This window comes from Ictalurus punctatus, unplaced genomic scaffold (genome assembly GCF_001660625.3).
Source record: "Ictalurus punctatus breed USDA103 unplaced genomic scaffold, Coco_2.0 Super-Scaffold_100046, whole genome shotgun sequence".
NCBI classification, from domain to species: domain Eukaryota; kingdom Metazoa; phylum Chordata; class Actinopteri; order Siluriformes; family Ictaluridae; genus Ictalurus; species Ictalurus punctatus.
The window spans coordinates 478,630-495,845 of NW_026521087.1; the positions used below are offsets into that span (position 1 = coordinate 478,630).

General features: G+C 40.4%; 1 protein-coding gene, 1 long non-coding RNA gene and 1 pseudogene across 2 annotated transcripts; 1 reads left to right on the forward strand and 2 right to left on the reverse strand.

Moving 5' to 3' along the window:
• Nucleotides 1–84: 84 nt before the first annotated feature.
• LOC128630000 (piwi-like protein 1) lies at nt 85–8,062 on the forward strand. Its single transcript, XM_053678578.1, has 5 exons — nt 85–447; nt 899–1,418; nt 4,376–4,576; nt 4,768–4,870; nt 5,524–8,062. The coding sequence occupies exons 2-5, from the start codon at nt 1,347–1,349 to the stop codon at nt 5,598–5,600; spliced, it is 453 nt and encodes a 150-aa protein (XP_053534553.1). The 5' UTR covers nt 85–447; nt 899–1,346; the 3' UTR covers nt 5,601–8,062.
• A 482-nt stretch (nt 8,063–8,544) lies between these two features.
• Nucleotides 8,545–9,343, reverse strand: LOC128630060 (uncharacterized). The gene is made up of 2 exons (XR_008394295.1): nt 9,051–9,343; nt 8,545–8,877 (listed from the first exon to the last, which is right to left on the reverse strand). It is a non-coding gene; the product is annotated as an uncharacterized LOC128630060 (long non-coding RNA).
• A 4,724-nt stretch (nt 9,344–14,067) lies between these two features.
• On the reverse strand, nt 14,068–16,276 carry LOC128629950 (general transcription factor II-I repeat domain-containing protein 2-like; annotated as a pseudogene).
• Nucleotides 16,277–17,216: the final 940 nt, after the last annotated feature.

Genomic DNA, 17,216 nt, shown 5'->3' on the forward strand with positions numbered 1-17,216 from the left:
GATTACTAAAGTCTCTCACTTATCCCAGAATTTTTAGATAGTTTATTAGGGGAGGTGCATTTTCCCAGATGTTTTCCCCAGCAAGTTCTCTAGTGTCATGTTTGGTTTTCCAATCTGCATCTCTAGCTCAGTTCTTAACTCCTCATGCCTTTTGCAGTCTAACAGAATGTGTTTTATCATCTCTTGTGTATTGCAGTGTGTGCAGAGTCCAGTTCTTGTATAGTTACTGAAAACTACTGCATATAGACACCTGTTTAACCTAATAGACCTATATAAGATATAACCCAGCACACCTATACTATAGCACTTGCATTGGAAACATACACTACCGTCAAACGTTTAGACTCATTCATCCTTTAACATCATGAGGGACCTTTCCACTCACACCAGACTGACCCCAGAACAGTGGGAGAACCGCCTCAACAGATTCATCAAGAACATGAGCAGGTACTGGATAAAAGCGACTGCATTATTAATTCAATTCTGCTTTTGTCTGTATAGCGCGTTTAACAGCGTACGATGTCACAGAGCAGCTTTACAGAAACTTATACATTCTTTACATTTAGAAATTTATCCTTAACGTGCAAGCCAGAGACAAATTTTTACAAAAGAAACATTTGTAGCATGCATATAAGGGATGTGTATTTACTCTACAGAGACTATCCCGGGCAACACGAGGCTGAACATATAGCGTGATGGTTTTTCTGATTATATCATTCTTAAGTTTAATACACAAGTTTAATAGTAATATACACTACCAATCAAAAGTATGTGGACACCCGACTGGAATGTTTTTCATGATCTTAAAAGCCTTTTGATCTGAAGGTGTACGATTAAATGTTTGAAATGAACGTTATACCAATTTACACTGCTGAATCTTTCAGTGAATCTCTTCCAGGAATGCCAGTGTTCAGACTACACTCAGCACATGGGGTCTAAGCTTTGAGAACAAGCTGCTGAATCTGTCTGGAAGAGTTCTTCCTGCTGAGAGGATCCTACAGGGAGTGAGAGCAGTAAGGGGGACCACAGAACACAGAGAACACAGAGAACACAGAGAACACAGAGAACACAACTGTACACGACACGTGTCGCACTCTTGCTGTGTGTGTGTGTGTGTGTGTGTGTGTGTGTGTGTGTGTGTGTGTGTGTGTGTGTGTGTGTGTGTGTGTGTGTGTGTGTGTGTGAAGAGCTTCTCGACAGCTTTTCTTTCATTCATAGCGGAAGGCAGTGGTTACTGTGCGTAGTGTTTTATTTGAACCAGAGCCCTGTTGAGCAAGGATCATGTCTTAATTGCAGCATTAACACTTTTTATCCCCCCGCCATTTCATTTTTTTTCTGTGTGCAGGATGGAGTACGATGATCGACAGGAGGCTCTGCTGAGAGCTCTGCAGCAGAGAGTGGGGCAACAGGTTCAGATGGTGGGTCTCACACACTGGGTAGAATCAAGTGTGTCCATGAAGTTTGTTTAGGATTCAAATATTAAAGTATTTTACTATGCTGAAAATGTTCAGGTCAGCATCCGTACTTTATAGGGGTTAAGGTATAGAAAATGTATTGTATTGCTTAGAAAAACCGTACATGTGACTAGTAATGTAACGACCGTTATATTCATTATTTGACTGAATAAGTAATGCACTCGCTGTCCATTTTATTAGAAACACCCTCACATTCATGGGGCAGCGGCACGATGCATAAAAAGAACTTGAGTTAACGTTCACGTCAAGCATCACAATGGGTGAAAATTGTGACCTCTGTGACCTTTACTGTGGCAAGGTTGTTTGTATTAGATGGGCAGGTTTGAGTATTTCAGAAATTGCTGATCTCCTGGGCTTTTCACACAGAACAGTCTGTAGAGAAAGGACTTTGATTTAAAAATAAATAAAATAAAGTGGCGCGAGAAGAAAAAACCCACATTACTATGGGTAAATAATATAGATGGCACTAGTGCTGCACAATTAATCGAATATCGATCGCGATTACGATTTTGACGGCCCACGATTAAATGAACATGATCGACTGCGATATTAACGTTTAAAGTCCGTCCTCCGCTAATAGAAAACTCAGCTGCAGATCAAATCAAGCACTTCCTACACTTATAGCCAATCACCATAGGGCAGCGCAGAGATGAGGTCATTTTGTAGTGCCAAAACCCAGAAACAGCATTAGCATTTTAGCTCTCGAGCTGCCAGGTTCGCTTCGAGCTCCAGCGCTTTGCATGAGGAGAAATCATGACATTAACACGCTATAAGGTGAGTTTAATTCAAACTTCTTTATTAAAAAATTCCTCACCAATCATAATCAAGAGTAGCAACTGTTCCGTCTGTAAACATACAGTACACTGCAGTTCTCCTTCACTAACTCTAATTCACTTCATTTAAACTCACGGTTGCCAGATATCACTAGAAAAGTCAACTCCAGTTTCCATGTTTTGATTTAATCCCCCCAAAACATTATCAGCAGACATGGACACTGTACTGGGGAACTGATCTAAAACTGATAAACAAAAATAAAACTACTAAAATGTAAAGACAGAAAATGTGCTTAGTTATAAATAAATCTTATATATATATATATATATATATATATATATATATATATATATATATATATATATATATATATATATATATATATATATATTGGGCACACGGTGGCTTAGTGTTTAGCACGTTCGCCTCACACCACCAGGGTCGGGCTCGATTCCTGTGGCCCTGTGTGTGTGGAGTTTACATGTTCTCCCCGTGCTGCGAGGGTTTCCTCCGGGTACTCCGGTTAACTCCCCCAGTCCAAACACATGCATGGTAGGCTGATTGGCGTGTCTAAGGTGTCCGTAGTGTATGAGTGGGAGTGTGATTGTGCCCTGTGATGGACTTTCCAGGGTGTACCCCTCCTTGTACCCGATGTTCCCTGGGATAGGCTCCAGGTTGGTTGGATGGATGGATATATATTATTATAATAACTTCATTAAATATAAATGAAATGAGAAATGAAATAATGTTTAATTACTATGGGTTGCATTTAATATCAATTTGACATTAAGCTTAGTTCGCTATTTCATTGAAAGCTATTAGCCTTTTTCCTATTATGGATCAGCTTTGTGTTAGTCTACTTTTAATTAGGACTCTTTATTGTTTTTAATATATCTAAAAATAAATATTTTATGTTTGTTTATTTATCAATTAACCAACAGTATCTCATTGCTATTATTTTAATTCAGTTAACAGTGACCATGAGCAGAGAGCTTACATTTAACTGTTTATGATAGACTGTATGATTAAAGTTTAAATAAAAAAAGATTGGTATCTGGACCGGTTTCGTCTATAAAAATCCTGATCGGAGCGTCCCTAATGAACACCATTAAACTAAAGCGCTTTGCATCTGACTGGTAAATGAACTCACCCAATCACATCCTATATGAGATTATTCAGATATCTACACAATACACACAGAGCGGTTCGAGAACTGACTCCAGCCCAGAACCATGACAGTGGAAATGTCTAATAGTGTAGCTTTAAATATATTTAAGAGGAGCACACTCCAAACAGGTTAACGGTTGTTTTGTGCATACAGTCTGTAAAATGAACTGAAAATATTACATTTAGTTTATCAGAAGGTAAATTAATGTGTCATGGCTCACACGATGTTCCTAAATTCTGTCATAATTGACCAGCTCAAGTTTTCTCATGCCGACTTGTGTGTTGTATTGTGGCATGAGAGAACTTAATAAATGTGAAAGTGCAATAAAAAATATGATATCAATAAAATCAATGAATAATCGTGATAATCGAGATCTCAGTATTAATCTAAATAATCGGGATTATCATTTTGGCCATAATCGTGCATCCCTAGGTGGCACTGATCCAGGACCTGATAGCAGCAAAAACACGGTGGATCAGCTATCAGAGATAACAGAAATCACATCATATAACTGATGCATGTAAAAGAGACGTGACTGTTCTTTCGCTAGGATTGAATTCGTTATATTCATACTTTATGTATGGGTTTTTGTATGAAAGTTTAATGGTAAACGAGTGCTTCAGTTAAAATAATGAGCGTTGTAGATCTTAAAGAAAACAATATCGGATCATGACACTTCTAGTAGATAAGTCAAATGAAACTGTTTTTATTTATTTAATTAATTTTTAAATTGAATGTTTAAGGATATTGCTGTTTGATTTTCTTTGTTAAAGTCGTTTCACCTTTTGTGATGTGACACACGCAGTGCAGTGCAACTGCTTCTATGTGATTTTTGTCACAGTATATCCTTTTACGGGTCTAAGCATACGGCATAAGAGAATTTCAGATTAACAGCCTCAGTCTACAGATTACCATTACTTCTTGTTCTGAAGCACTCACTTTAAATCATGTGTGTAAGGTGGTTGTGATCCTGTCAGCCAACCGTAAGGATAAATACGATTGTGTGAAGAAGTACCTGTGTGTGGACTGTCCCACTCCAAGCCAGTGTGTGGTGGCTCGCACCCTCAGCAGACCTCAGACCCTCATGACCATAGCCACAAAGATCTCCTTGCAGATGAACTGCAAGATGGAAGGAGAGCCGTGGAGCGTCGAGATCCCGGTACGGTTCTGTTCTTCAAGCACTGGGAGTTTTTCAAGTAACTGAAATATATCCGGCATTGGGATTTCAACTACAACCAAAATCATCACTTAAAAGCATATCTGATCTTGTAACTGATCAACAGTGGTACCTCCTAACCCTGATGTTATTCTATTAAAACATTGTTTTAGTGACTTCTCCTGCTCTTTCAGTTGAAGCACCTGATGATGTTGGTATCGACTGATACCACGACAGTGCCGCAGGAAAGAGATCCATCGGTGCACTGGTGGCCAGCCTCAACCCGGGCATGTCCAGGTACTTAAAGCATGACTTGTGTGGACTCTGTAAACAGCTTTAAGAAGGGTTGTGTTTAATGAACTAGATTTTAGATTTGAACTTTTCCACCAGTCTTCAGAAGAGAGGGCATTACCCTTTGTGGTTCATCGTAACTTTAGGAGAGAGAAAAAGTACAATATCGTTCTTTTAAAATGATTAAAAATGGTTCTCTTAATCTCACACACTGTTCTCTGTATTTCCATTTCCTTCCGGTTGAAGGACAGAATCACAATTTTTTAGACTTGAATCCTCTGAATGTTGTTTTCCTCGCTGCTACCGCCACCTTCATCCTCCTCATAAAGGGTCTGGGCCGTGCTCTGTATGCTATGTGCTCTGTATGTTATGTGCTCTGTATGCTATGTGCCACTGCTCTGTAACCATGAGAGCACCGTCCTTCTCTCAGGTGGTTTTCAAAGTGTGCAGGGTATGAAATGCACTCTGGGAGGAACATCATGCTCATAAATGACCTCGTTACACTGCAGTCTCTTTGAATTCCGACTTTACACTCAGGATGAAATACTCACGCTGCAGTCTGATGGAACGTTGGAGAAAAAGCGAGCAATTTTAGAATTGTCGCTTCATTTAAGAAGTGCATTAAGACATGGCTTTTTGTTTTGATTTCTTTTCCTCAGCTGCGCTGAAGGCCTACTTCAAATACAACGAATGTTTGCCGTCACGCATCGTGGTGTGGGCGACGGCGTGCTGCTGAGCGTAGTCGACTACAAAGTGCCTCAGTTCACGCAGTCCATCAAGGCCATGGGTGAAGATTACGCGTCTTTCTGATCGCAGCTTCAGGTTGCGTTCGGTGTATTTTAAACGCTGATGGCTTGATTTGTCAGGTACAACTTCTTCCACGTGAGTCACAAAGTGCGCTTCGGCAGTGTGGCCCCCACTCACTACAACATGGTGTACGACAGCAGTGTCCTCAAACCAGACCACATGCAGAGACTCGCTTACAAACTCTGCCACATGTATTACAACTGGCAGGTAAAAGCCACACACACACACACACGTGTTCATACAAGCCCGCTTTCTACACAACCCCAGATCATGCTGATTGATGATGTAAGGATTGAGGATGTGGTCATTTTCTTTAATCGCACGTCTATCATTAGAGAATCCGCATCGTGTGATCAAAAACGGAGAACGCGCATGAATTTGTTACAGAATTTGTCCAAGATTTTATTGGGAATGTTTCGTACAGTGTTGACGATCTAAATAGCTTAATTTAGCTTAAAACCATGTAATTGCAGGGTTAAAGATACGAGCTATACGAGATCAAGCCTGCGATCGGAGCATCCGTATACTCGATGTTTACAAAACCGCAAGAACGGAAGCGAAATGCTATCAGTCAAACACGTCAGAGTTAATGTATTGTTCTGATGACTGAAGGAAAATTTTACTTAACGGTTATATCTTAAGGGTGAGCTGAGGTTGTGTATAATTAGTTTAGTAGAGAGAGAGTGAGTAATGTAGAAAAAGGAAATAAAGAATTAACAGGTGTTGTGAATTGAGGATGTGTAGAAAAAGTATATTTAAAGCAGATGAATGAATGTATTAGAAGCCGGGAAAGGTGAGGTTTCCTTCACGTGTTTCCTGGAGGATGCAGTAGAGGGGTGTGTGTGTGTGTGTGTGTGTGTGTGTGTGTGTGTGTGTGTGTGTGTGTGTGTGTGTGTGATTTCCTGTATATGGTTGTGTGTAGTTTTAGAAACATCTGGGACTTGAATTTTCAGTGTGCACATGATAGATGTGCTATATAATGTAATTTAGAAACAGGTGGATTACACGAATATTTTACACTAAATATGAAATTTATTCACTTCGACTGAACATTAAATGAATCTCAGAACTGAGACAGTATTAAACAGTCAGTAACAGAGGCCCCTGTGAGAATCAGAACCTCAGGTTTAATCAGTGTTGTGGAATGTGATATGATCAAATCAACAAGTTAGTATATTTGACTTGTACTCAGCACTTTCCTTTAACTGGAGCTGAAACTTGTTGTTAAAGCGTTTTTGGCCTTTTGTCAACCCTACAGTTCTCTGTTCACGTTTTCCTACAAAATGTCACCTCCTGTAATAACACGAGCACTGCTTTTTATTTATTTAAATATTTTACATATATGGATTATATACTTTATGTACGTTTACAAAAGGCTGGTGTAGATTTAAAACGCTCTGAAAGTTTTCACCAAAGGAACAGAAATTATTATTAATTTTTTAAACCGGTTTATGATGCTCGTGAGTGTGGCTCTGTGACATTTAACACCTTCAGCAAGACTTTAACGCGAACACGCTTTAAACCGGTATTTCCCGTCGCAGCACGCGCACAGGTTTGTTTAAGATTAGCACGCGCACACTTATAATATCGTCACTACAGAGCCCATGGAAATTAATGCTACTTTTGAATGGTTTTACTCTTCACCTTATAAATCTGAATTTCCTGCAGACGATACTAAAGTGAATGCATTTCTTCAAGACCTTTGTACCCCTGTTATTGATTTGAATACTGCCATGCAACTGGACTCCCCACTCTCTCTTGAAGAAATGTGAAATTCAGTTAAAACTATGCAGTGTAACAAAGCTCCTGGCCCGGACGGGTTCCAGTTGAATTGTTTAAAGCATCTATTGGAAAATTAGCTCCACTGCTTTTATCTGTGTTCAACGAATCCTTGGAATGTGGGTCTTTGCCTCCAGCTCTGACACAAGCCACGATAGCTCTCCTTCTTAAGGAGGGTAAGGATCCGTCCTCCTGCGGTTCTTATAGGCCGCTGTCTCTGCTTAATGCAGATGTAAAGGTGTTGGTGAAAGTAATGGCATCTCGTTTAGAGAACGTTATCCCTTATATCTGAAGAGCAAACTTCTTTTATAAAGGGACATCAGTTGTTTTTCAATACCCGTACGCTCTTTAAATTATTCAAAGCATTCGGCTGAGATTGGGATTTCTTTAGATGCTGAAAAAGCATTTGACAGGGTTGAGTGGGTTTAATCCACATCAGAGAGGAATGATTTCTAGGATTTATGATTTTATTCTGGCGTTAGGTAGTGAGGCGAGTACCAAAATTAACAATGCGTGGGAAACGGAGTTAGGAGTACAGATAAGTGAAGAGTGTTGGGAATGTGCTATAGGTAGGATACAGTCTACCACTTCCTGTGCTCGTCTTGGACTCATCCAGTTCAAGTTTTACACAGAGTCCATTTGTCCAAGTCGAGACTTTCTGCAATATATCCAGAAGTAGAGGACAAGTGTGATAAATGCCATGGCTCTCCCTGTCATCTTGGACATATGTTTTTCTTTTGCCCTGATCTCCATGGTTTTTGGACTGGTTTCTTTACCATCATGTCCACTATTCTCAGAGTAGATTTAAAACCTTGCCCATTCATTGCTACATTTGGGATTCCTGATGCCTCAGTTCTATTACGCTGTGTACAAAAAGATATTATCACTTTCACATTCCTAATAGCAAGACGTTCCTGCGACTGGTTCATGTAAATAACTCCTACAGTCAGGCAGGTGTTGGTTGTTTAAAGAAACCTTTTAACAAAAAACAAAATAAAAATCAGCTCCTCAATCTTCCACCTCCTTCTGAAAACACACAGATGAAATAGAAATCACACGCTGCAAGGACACAGCCAGGTTCTCTTTTACACACACCTGAGAGGAGATAAACCAGCTGAACTTTCTAATCTTACATTAAACATCCAACAAGCAGCTTTCGGGTCACAGTGAGATATTAATTACAAGTTCCTGTAACGCTTCTTCTGCTTTAAACTCGAACCTGAGGGTGACGACGCCATCTCAAACTAAAACAACTTCTATCTACAATGCTACAGTGCAGAAGAGTTACTCTGACCGGGGTGGAGTATTTCAGTGTAGTACCTTCTGATCGGCGATCAGCCTGCCATCATGCAGCTCACCTTCCGTCACCATGTCCTCCATCTCGGCTGCACGTTAAATGCAGTCAGTGAAACCGGTGCGTAATGAACCTGTAGAGAGAGAGAGAATGACAGTGAATGAGTTCAGATGTTACTTGAACACATCTGTGATCTGAGTGCCTTGACCTCAGACATGATCTGCCTGCGAGGTAGGAACTGTGAGGTTAAACGCTGTGACTGTAAATAAACACTTGAACAGGTGTTGACTACAAGTGTGCGCTTACCCTATGCGCTGAAGTTGCTGCCTTAGATCACGGATGATTGCAATCAGAGTCGCTCGTCTCTGCGCCTGAGCTGCCAACACCTACAGGAACACAGCTGCTGGAATAACATATTGATCCTATTGATCAGATGGTTACGTCTCGCCAACACCTACAGGAACACACAGATCTTTTAAACTCACGCATGTTGTTTTACATCTAAACCGTTATCCATGGACAGAACACACACTCTCCCCAAACAATATAAACACAGTAAAATAAAACTCAAGTGATCGAGTCACCGATGAATCGTTAGCAGAGTGGTTGAACGTAGTTAAAAAAAAAAAAAGGACAAGTTTTAATTAGCTGAATTGTGCATCCTTACTGCCGGGTCTGGAGCTGCAGCCTGTTGGCCGTGCCCTACGCCACGGTATGGCGCATTTCCTTCACCCTGTCCTCCTTCTCGACTGCACGTGAAGCGTGAGGTTAAACACTGTGACTGTAAATAAACACTGATAAACAGGTGTTGACTTACCCTACTGAACTTCCAGCCTTAGACTATTGATCCGAGCGATCAGAGCCGCACGTCTCGCCCGCTGAGCTGCCAACAACTACAGGAACACACGGGTCTTTTAAATTCACGCACTTCGTTTTACATCTCCATCAGAAGACGCAGTAGGCCTAATCAAAGGCCAGATAGAGGTCATCTAGTCCAGATACCTTGTTGTTCACTATTGACTGAACAAACAAGTAAACAAATAAATAATATTTTAAATTCATTTAAGATCTGTTGCACTTTTATTATTATTATTATTATAATTATTATTATTATTAAATTATTCAACTGTTGGTTAAAGGCGCAAAAAAAGGAATCCACAATGCAATTAATGATTAACCACTTTAAATCGAATACATGTATGTTCTAGTATTTCCCCCCAGAAGTTTATGTAAATATAAATAAAAGCTTCTCATTGTTGCCAGATTGAACAATCGAGTGCAATTTGAAACGTTTTTTTTCTTCTGTGCATTAATTAGTTCATTATCAATTTAATCACAGTTTGCTGATTTATTCCTAAAATATATTTATTACTAAAATAAAAAAGGAAATCCAGTAGGCAGTGATGTCAATAATTAATACATTTAAATATTAAAATTAAATAAAACTATTTTAGTATTTTCCTCCAGATATTGTACACTTAAAAAAAAGTAAAAGACAAAGAAAAACACAGCTTCTCATTGTTGCCAGAGTGAGAGACTGAATGCAAATTACATATAAATAATTTTATTAGCTCATTATTTGGTTATACTTTGTTCTGATTTATTCCCAAAATGGAAATAGGAATTTCCCTGCTGAAAAAATCAAAACAAAAATCAATCACAACAGAAACCCTCATAGAATCTGTAATGTCCCTGTATGAATGCTCTCACACATTGATCTTACACTCATCACACCAGGTCACTTCTATTTTGAATTAGATCCACATGCAACACGACAGCTCAACAAAGAACAGGATATGAAGTTATTCTATGTGTCACCCAAAATTTAAATATTAAACCTAATTAGTGTGTCTAATACACCAACTGTAGTGTTGTATTGCCTAATTAATTCTGTGGAGCCAGTCACTGAGAACACTCACGATTGCCTAGCCGAAATTCATATTTCCTCGAGTTAAAGTTTGAACTTTTTAGACGTTCCATCTGGAAGATTTTGTGAGCACCCTGTTCTGCCCAATTGGCCGAATTAAAAGCTATCACTACAGAGTGCGAACTGGTTACGGTAGAATTGCTAATATATACACTGACTCTGATTGTGCCCATGGATAGCGTCATCCGTTTGGAGCTGTTTGAATGCAGTGAGGTTTTAGTAAAAGTGCTGGAACGCCACTTTAACATACCGAGCAAATAGTTTAATTGAATTCTGATTGTACCTACTGCACTTCTCACTGTATGAATTTCAGATGCACATGGTCAGTATCGACAGGGCTCATATCAATGCTAGAAGGACCGTTTAAGCACCTGGTGATAGACAGGTTTAGCAGATGGAGGGAGGCAATACAATCAGCAGACTAAACTGCTGGAACAATGATTCAATTTTTAACCAGAGAGGTAATTCCTAGAGACGGCATACCATCTCAGATTAGCTCTGACAATGGCTCAGCGTTCGTTTAAAAAACAGTGTTACAGTAACTGTGATTAAATTAAAATTTTGATGTGTTTATCACCCTTAGTCACAGGGAATAGTGGAAAAGGTAAGTGGTACCTTTAAGGCTAAGTTTAACGCAATTTGTGCTGACTCTGAACTCTTTTCGGTAGATGCTCTACCTCCTGCACTAATGACCTATCGCATGCAGACTAACAGAAATATGCATCTAACACCGCATGAAATGCCTATGGGCCAACCCATGTCTGTGTCATACCTGAGAGGTCCTTATGAAGAACTGCCTGCTGAAGTAATTACAGATGGAACTAAGAGCATATATGCGATAACTAACTGCTATGTATGAAGCTATCTATTCACAGGACCAGAGCTGGGGACTGAGAGAGGAGACAGAAGTTCCTTGTCCTGTGACTCCTGGAGAACAGGTGTACCTAGTGGTATTCCAGCCCAGAAGGGAAAGGCCGTACAAAGTGAGCACTTAGATTAAGACCTAGGAGAAAGGAAGATCAGCTGATCGAAGGGGACGATCCAGTGGTTGACATTGCAGAAGAAAGAACAAGACAAGACGTGAGAGAGGGTCTAAATGAAGATAAGGGAGAATGGCAGTCTCAGGTGATGGCAAAGAAGAAGGTCTGTCAGGGGTCGTACCAACAGAGCAGGAGGAAAGAAGGGCTCCTGCTGCTGAGAGCAGGTTCTGACGAGCCTGATACACCTGCTGAAGGAGAAAGAGGCCCAAGCAGACGTTCTTTACAGGACAACTTTTCCATAATTGACTTTTCAGCCCTTGACTAGTCTCCAAAACAGTACTGAACTAGAACTGAATGAGACAATCAGTGAGCCAGATTGGAACTCTGATCGGCTGCAACAGGATGGAACAGATTCCAGTTCCTCCTGTGAGGACGAAGAAGTAGTATGATGAGCCATGCCATGGGTGTAAGTGCTAGTTTGACCTCTCCTCAAGGGTGGTCCCCGCGATATGCAAAGTATCTGGGTCGAAGACAAACATTAACACATCCCCTGAAAAAGGATGTGATGGAGTTTTTATTTTTTGCTTTTTCCATTTTTCTATTTTTAAATTTTTACATTTTCTATTACAATATAAAGTGTGATTAAGAGACAGGGTGATCACTGTCATGATTAATCAAACTGAGAAAATTTGATTCGTATTCATGTTTATTAGTCTATACTTGTATCAGCTATATGTGCTTAATCAACTGTGTACTCTACATAACGATGACAACCACAGGCAAGTGCTGAACCAAACGCATGCTCACGCTTACAAACAATGTCTTGATTTTTGTGGGTAGGGAAAGAGACAGAATCTTTTACTCCTTTCTAGCCAATGGGAGATGTTTGTTTCTGGTCTCCAGAGAGTGGTTTCAGGATTTGGTCATTGGTAGAAGGCTGACGTGGTCATACATTGATCACTAGTTAGTGTAAATGAAGGGACTGGATTGTGAGATTACTCTCTCTAGCTAGATGGGGCTTAGTTAGCCCCAGAGGGGGAGAATATATGGAAAATATCTGAAGTGCAAACAATATGTGTAACTGACATCTGGATATGTTAATGAAGTGAATTCAATATGTAACCAACATTTAGAATTATTACTTGAGCATTATCATATAATCAATATTGGTTAAAAAACATAATCTATATGTATAATCAATGGTTAGAAGCATAATCTAAATCCATAGAACAATGTTTGATCAGGTTATATTCTGAGTGGATTTGAGTGGAATGAACTCTGTGTTTCAGTGCACAACAATTGTTCTTCTGTATTAGCTGTCTCCTGTCTCCACAGCAATAAAAATTGGCAGTAGATATTCGCATGCGTGAGTAAATAACTTTGAGGCAGATACAAAGTAGGGATTAAAAGAGATTAGAGAAATTAGAGAGGGCCTCGGGAAAGGAGGTAGATATCAGCGGGGAAAACCGATAGAGACAGACAGATGCTCATTGAGGCCTAAGAAGGGAGTCAAGGTAAAGACACACAAGCCTGTGTGAAACCTTTTTTTGTAAAAGAAACCTTGTGCTCATGAAACCTTTTCAATAAAAACAACTAACTGCGCATGTTCCACAAATTTAAGATAACGCATAGACATGAATATTTAATTGTGGCAAAAGAAGATTGGTCTATTTTCAACGAGGAAAAGCAAAACCTTACCTACAGAGACTATGCTGTGGAGATAGGTATATAAAGACATGTTTGTGTATGCATAATCCGGACACTCTGCAGACTGTCACACTTTATTGATTTCCAATAAAGTTTATTTACTTTTTGACATCTACTAAACTCTCTGTCTCTGAAGTTTTTGACCTAGGCTAAAAGGTTGATTTTATTCACGACACTCGCAGGCCACAATGGGTTCTACAATTTGACAGAGGGGCCGGGCCAGGAACAGACGGATGGAGTGTTTGTGTGAACTAATATAAATGACATGTAAAAGCCATTACATGAAAGGATTTGGCCTTTAACAGGTAGCAAAGCATGAATATGCAAGGCTCATTGTACCAATTGTTTTGCAAAATGCATCAATTTGATAACACAGTAGAGAAACCCGCATCCAGTTTCAGAGGGAACAGTGTTGTTGATCTCCCTTTTTTGCCAGTGCATCAAACTCTGGAGTTAGTTTTGTTGTGGCAATTCTCAGGATAGATCCGAGGTGTTGGTCAGTTAACCTGGATCTGTGAGGGGCTTTGTTGATGTTCATGACGCTGAATGTCTGCTCACATACATAGGTCGAGCCAAACCATGTCAGCATCTTCTGTGCCGTCCTCTGGAGGTTTGGAAACGTCTCTTCATTAAGTGAAGCATAAAAGTCATTCAGTTTAAGAGAGTTGAAGTTCTCCTTTAAGTCAGATTCAGTCAGACTGAAGATCGATCAGTACCAATTGCAGCTCCTGTTGTGCTGTTTCAGGGTCTTGTGACAGGGGACAGGACACCAGCTGAACCGACGGCAGAATTCTCTGTGCAGGTCGCCCAGTGATCTGTATTTCTTCACGTTTCGGGACGCCTCTTTCTCCATGACTAGTGTGGGGGAATGAAAGAGAGATTTGTTTGAAATTTGACTGGAGAATAAAGTCAGCTTGGATTTGAAGGCTCTAACATTTGTGTACATGTCGTGCACAAACTGATCTTTCCCCTGTAGCTTGACGTTCAGCTCATTCGTGTGATGTCCACAGCAAACGCAAAGTCAGAAAGCCAGTTTTTGTCGCTTAGCTCAGGAAATTCGTCGGATTTCCAAAATAACTCCAAAAATGCGATAACTTCCTCTTTTAGCTCCCACACTCGTTGAAACACTTTTCCCAAACTTAACCAGCGGACACGAGAGTGGTAGAGGAGTCCTGGTGATCCGCATCAGTTTCCTCCAGGAACGTAAGAAACTGACGATGCTGAAGTCCCCTTGCTCGTATAAAGTTAACAAGTTTTATGACCGGATTCACGACATGATTAAGCTGCAATATAGACTTACACAGAGATTCCTGATGAATTCAGAGATTCCAGTGAAGGAAAATAACATCCTGCTCAGGGTTTTCCTCCTTCACTTTGTCCTGGATTCTTTTCAACACCCCAACGTTTTTTCCAGTTAAATTTGCGGATCCATCCGTGGTGACATTGGCAAGTTTACTCCAAGGTATCTTCATTCTCTCGATGACAGCAGACACCTGGTTATACAAGTCCTCTCCCCGTCTTTTTCCTTTCAGGGACTCCATGGTCAAAAACTCCTCCGTTATCTCAAAACTGTCGTTAATCCCTCGGATAAAATTAGGAGCTGAGCAGTGTCTTTTATGTCGTTACTTTCATCCAGTGCTCGTGAATATAACTTAAAAGACTCCGCCTTTTTGTTCAATTCGCTGGTGATATCTTCGTCAATTAGTTCCACACGGCGAGTCACAGTCCTGTGTGATGAACTGATTTTTTCAAAATTGCCTTTGCTCTCCGGACACAGGAGACCTGCTGTCTCTACCATGCATTCTTTCAAAAACTCGCCTTCGGAGAAAGGCTTGCTAGCTTTTGCTAATTTGAATGCCAGCAAAACACTTTCCTTGGTACTTGACTCCTGAATCGCAGCTTGTCGGTGAAAATTTTTTTGCTGAGTCTGTAAATTATCCATCAACCTCTGAGCCGTAGCCGCCCGTTCTTGCGTTGACTGCTTGCTAGCATAGTTGGCATGCTTCGTGGCAAAGTGACGGCTGATATTGTATTCTTTGAAAACCGCAACAGTTTCTTGGCATATCAGGCATACAACCATTGATCGGACTTCAGTGGAAAAATATTTTGTTGTCCACTCCTTATTAAACACTCGGCACTCACTGTCCACTTTTCTTTTCTTTGGTCCACTCATTTTTACAGAAGGGCTCAAAGGGCAAAGCGAAAAAGTGAAGTAGAGAGTAATACACCACACTGAGGTTTAATAATATAATTTGGACAAGTTCGGATTAAAGCCGGATTAAAAATCCCAACGGGCCGTATATGGCCCTCAGGCCGTAGTTTGCCCATGCCTGTCTAAACATACATGCATCGACAGCTCTGTGTCAATAACACGATTTCCTACCACAAAAACGTGAGCGACTGCAAGCAAATATGACTCATTTGATCTACAGCTACTGTGCGGCTAGAAAGTTTAACGTTTACAGTTTTCTGTATTTCTCCATACATTTGACCTGAAACCTGATCAGATCTTCATCTAAGTCCTTAAACTAGGTAAAAGAGAACCCGGTTAACAACAGATGCAAAAAAAAAAAAACAGTAGTTTTTACAGTTATTTATTAAGCAAAAATGATCCAGAGTTAAATATCTTTGTAGGAGAAGGAATGTGAAGTCTAGGAGTACGAGTTCATTTAAATGGGGCTGATTGAAGTCAGGCGTTTCAATCAAGGGAATGGCAATTAGGCCCGCCCATGTTTCAAGGACATTAACTTGGGTCTTCACCTTCAAAGTCTGGTCTTCACCTCACAGGTTTATGGAAGTGTGCCTTGCCTCGATCAAAGGACATTCCTGAGGACCTCAGAAAAAGAGAGTTGTCAATGCTCACCGGCTTGGAAAGGATTACAGAGCCATTTCTAAAGAGTTTGGCTTCCACCAATCCACTGTGAGGTAAATGACATACAGATGCAGGAAATTCAGCACCACTGTTACTCTCCCAAGGACTGGGCGTCCAGCAAAAAAGATTACTCCAAGGGTGTGGTGAGTAATATCACAGTAAGTCATATAGGACCCCAGGGTAACATCTGAGAACCTACAGGCCACTACTTTCCATAAAAGAACACTGCTGCCTGTCTGAAGTTTGCTCACAACCATGTGGAAATGCCAGGAGCCTACTGGAAGAATGTTCTGTGGACAGATGAGTCCAAAATAGAACTTCTTGCTTTAATTGAAAATCATTGTTCGATACAAACCGAAAATAGCATCCCAACATAAGAACTTCATCCCAACCGTGAAGCATGGGGGTGGCAGCATTATGGTTTGGGGCTCCTTTGGGTCCGAACCAGCTGGCGATTATTGATGGACCTATGAATCCTAGATTGTACCAGGAGAATGTCAGGGTATCTGTCTGTGAACTCAAGCTTAACAGTAAGTGGGCCTTGCAGCAGAGACAACAACCTTAAGCACACAAGTACGTCTACAGAGAAATGGTTAAAGCAGAAGAAATTGAACATTTTGGAATGGCCAAGTCAGACCTTAACCCAATAGAAATGTTGTGGAGGACCTAAAAAGAGCAGTTCGTGCAAAGAAGTCTGCCGGCATCATTGAGTTGAAGCAGGAGGAGTGAGCCAAAATTCCTCAAACCCATTGTGCAGGATTGAGTGAGTCATCGGAAATGTTTGCTTCAAGTTATTGCTGCTCGAACGTCTCACACCGGTTACTGAAATCAAAAGTTTACATACTTTTTTCAGCAAAGGTGTTTAATGTTGGGTAATTGTGCTCAGTGAATAAATGTGAAAACTATAATGCATTTGTTTAATTGGGTTCTCTTTATCTAGTTTTAGGGCTTGGATGGAAGTTCTGTTCACATTTCAGGTCAAATGA

Excerpts from the sequence above, each read along its gene's own strand:
- LOC128630000 (XM_053678578.1), top strand. The coding sequence starts at position 1,347 with ATGGAGTACGATGATCGACAGGAGGCTCTGCTGAGAGCTCTGCAGCAG. Across the intron at positions 4,577-4,767 it reads CGTGGAGCGTCGAGATCCCG|TTGAAGCACCTGATGATGTT; the intron begins GTACGGTTCTGT and ends CTGCTCTTTCAG. Across the intron at positions 4,871-5,523 it reads CTCAACCCGGGCATGTCCAG|CTGCGCTGAAGGCCTACTTC; the intron begins GTACTTAAAGCA and ends TCTTTTCCTCAG.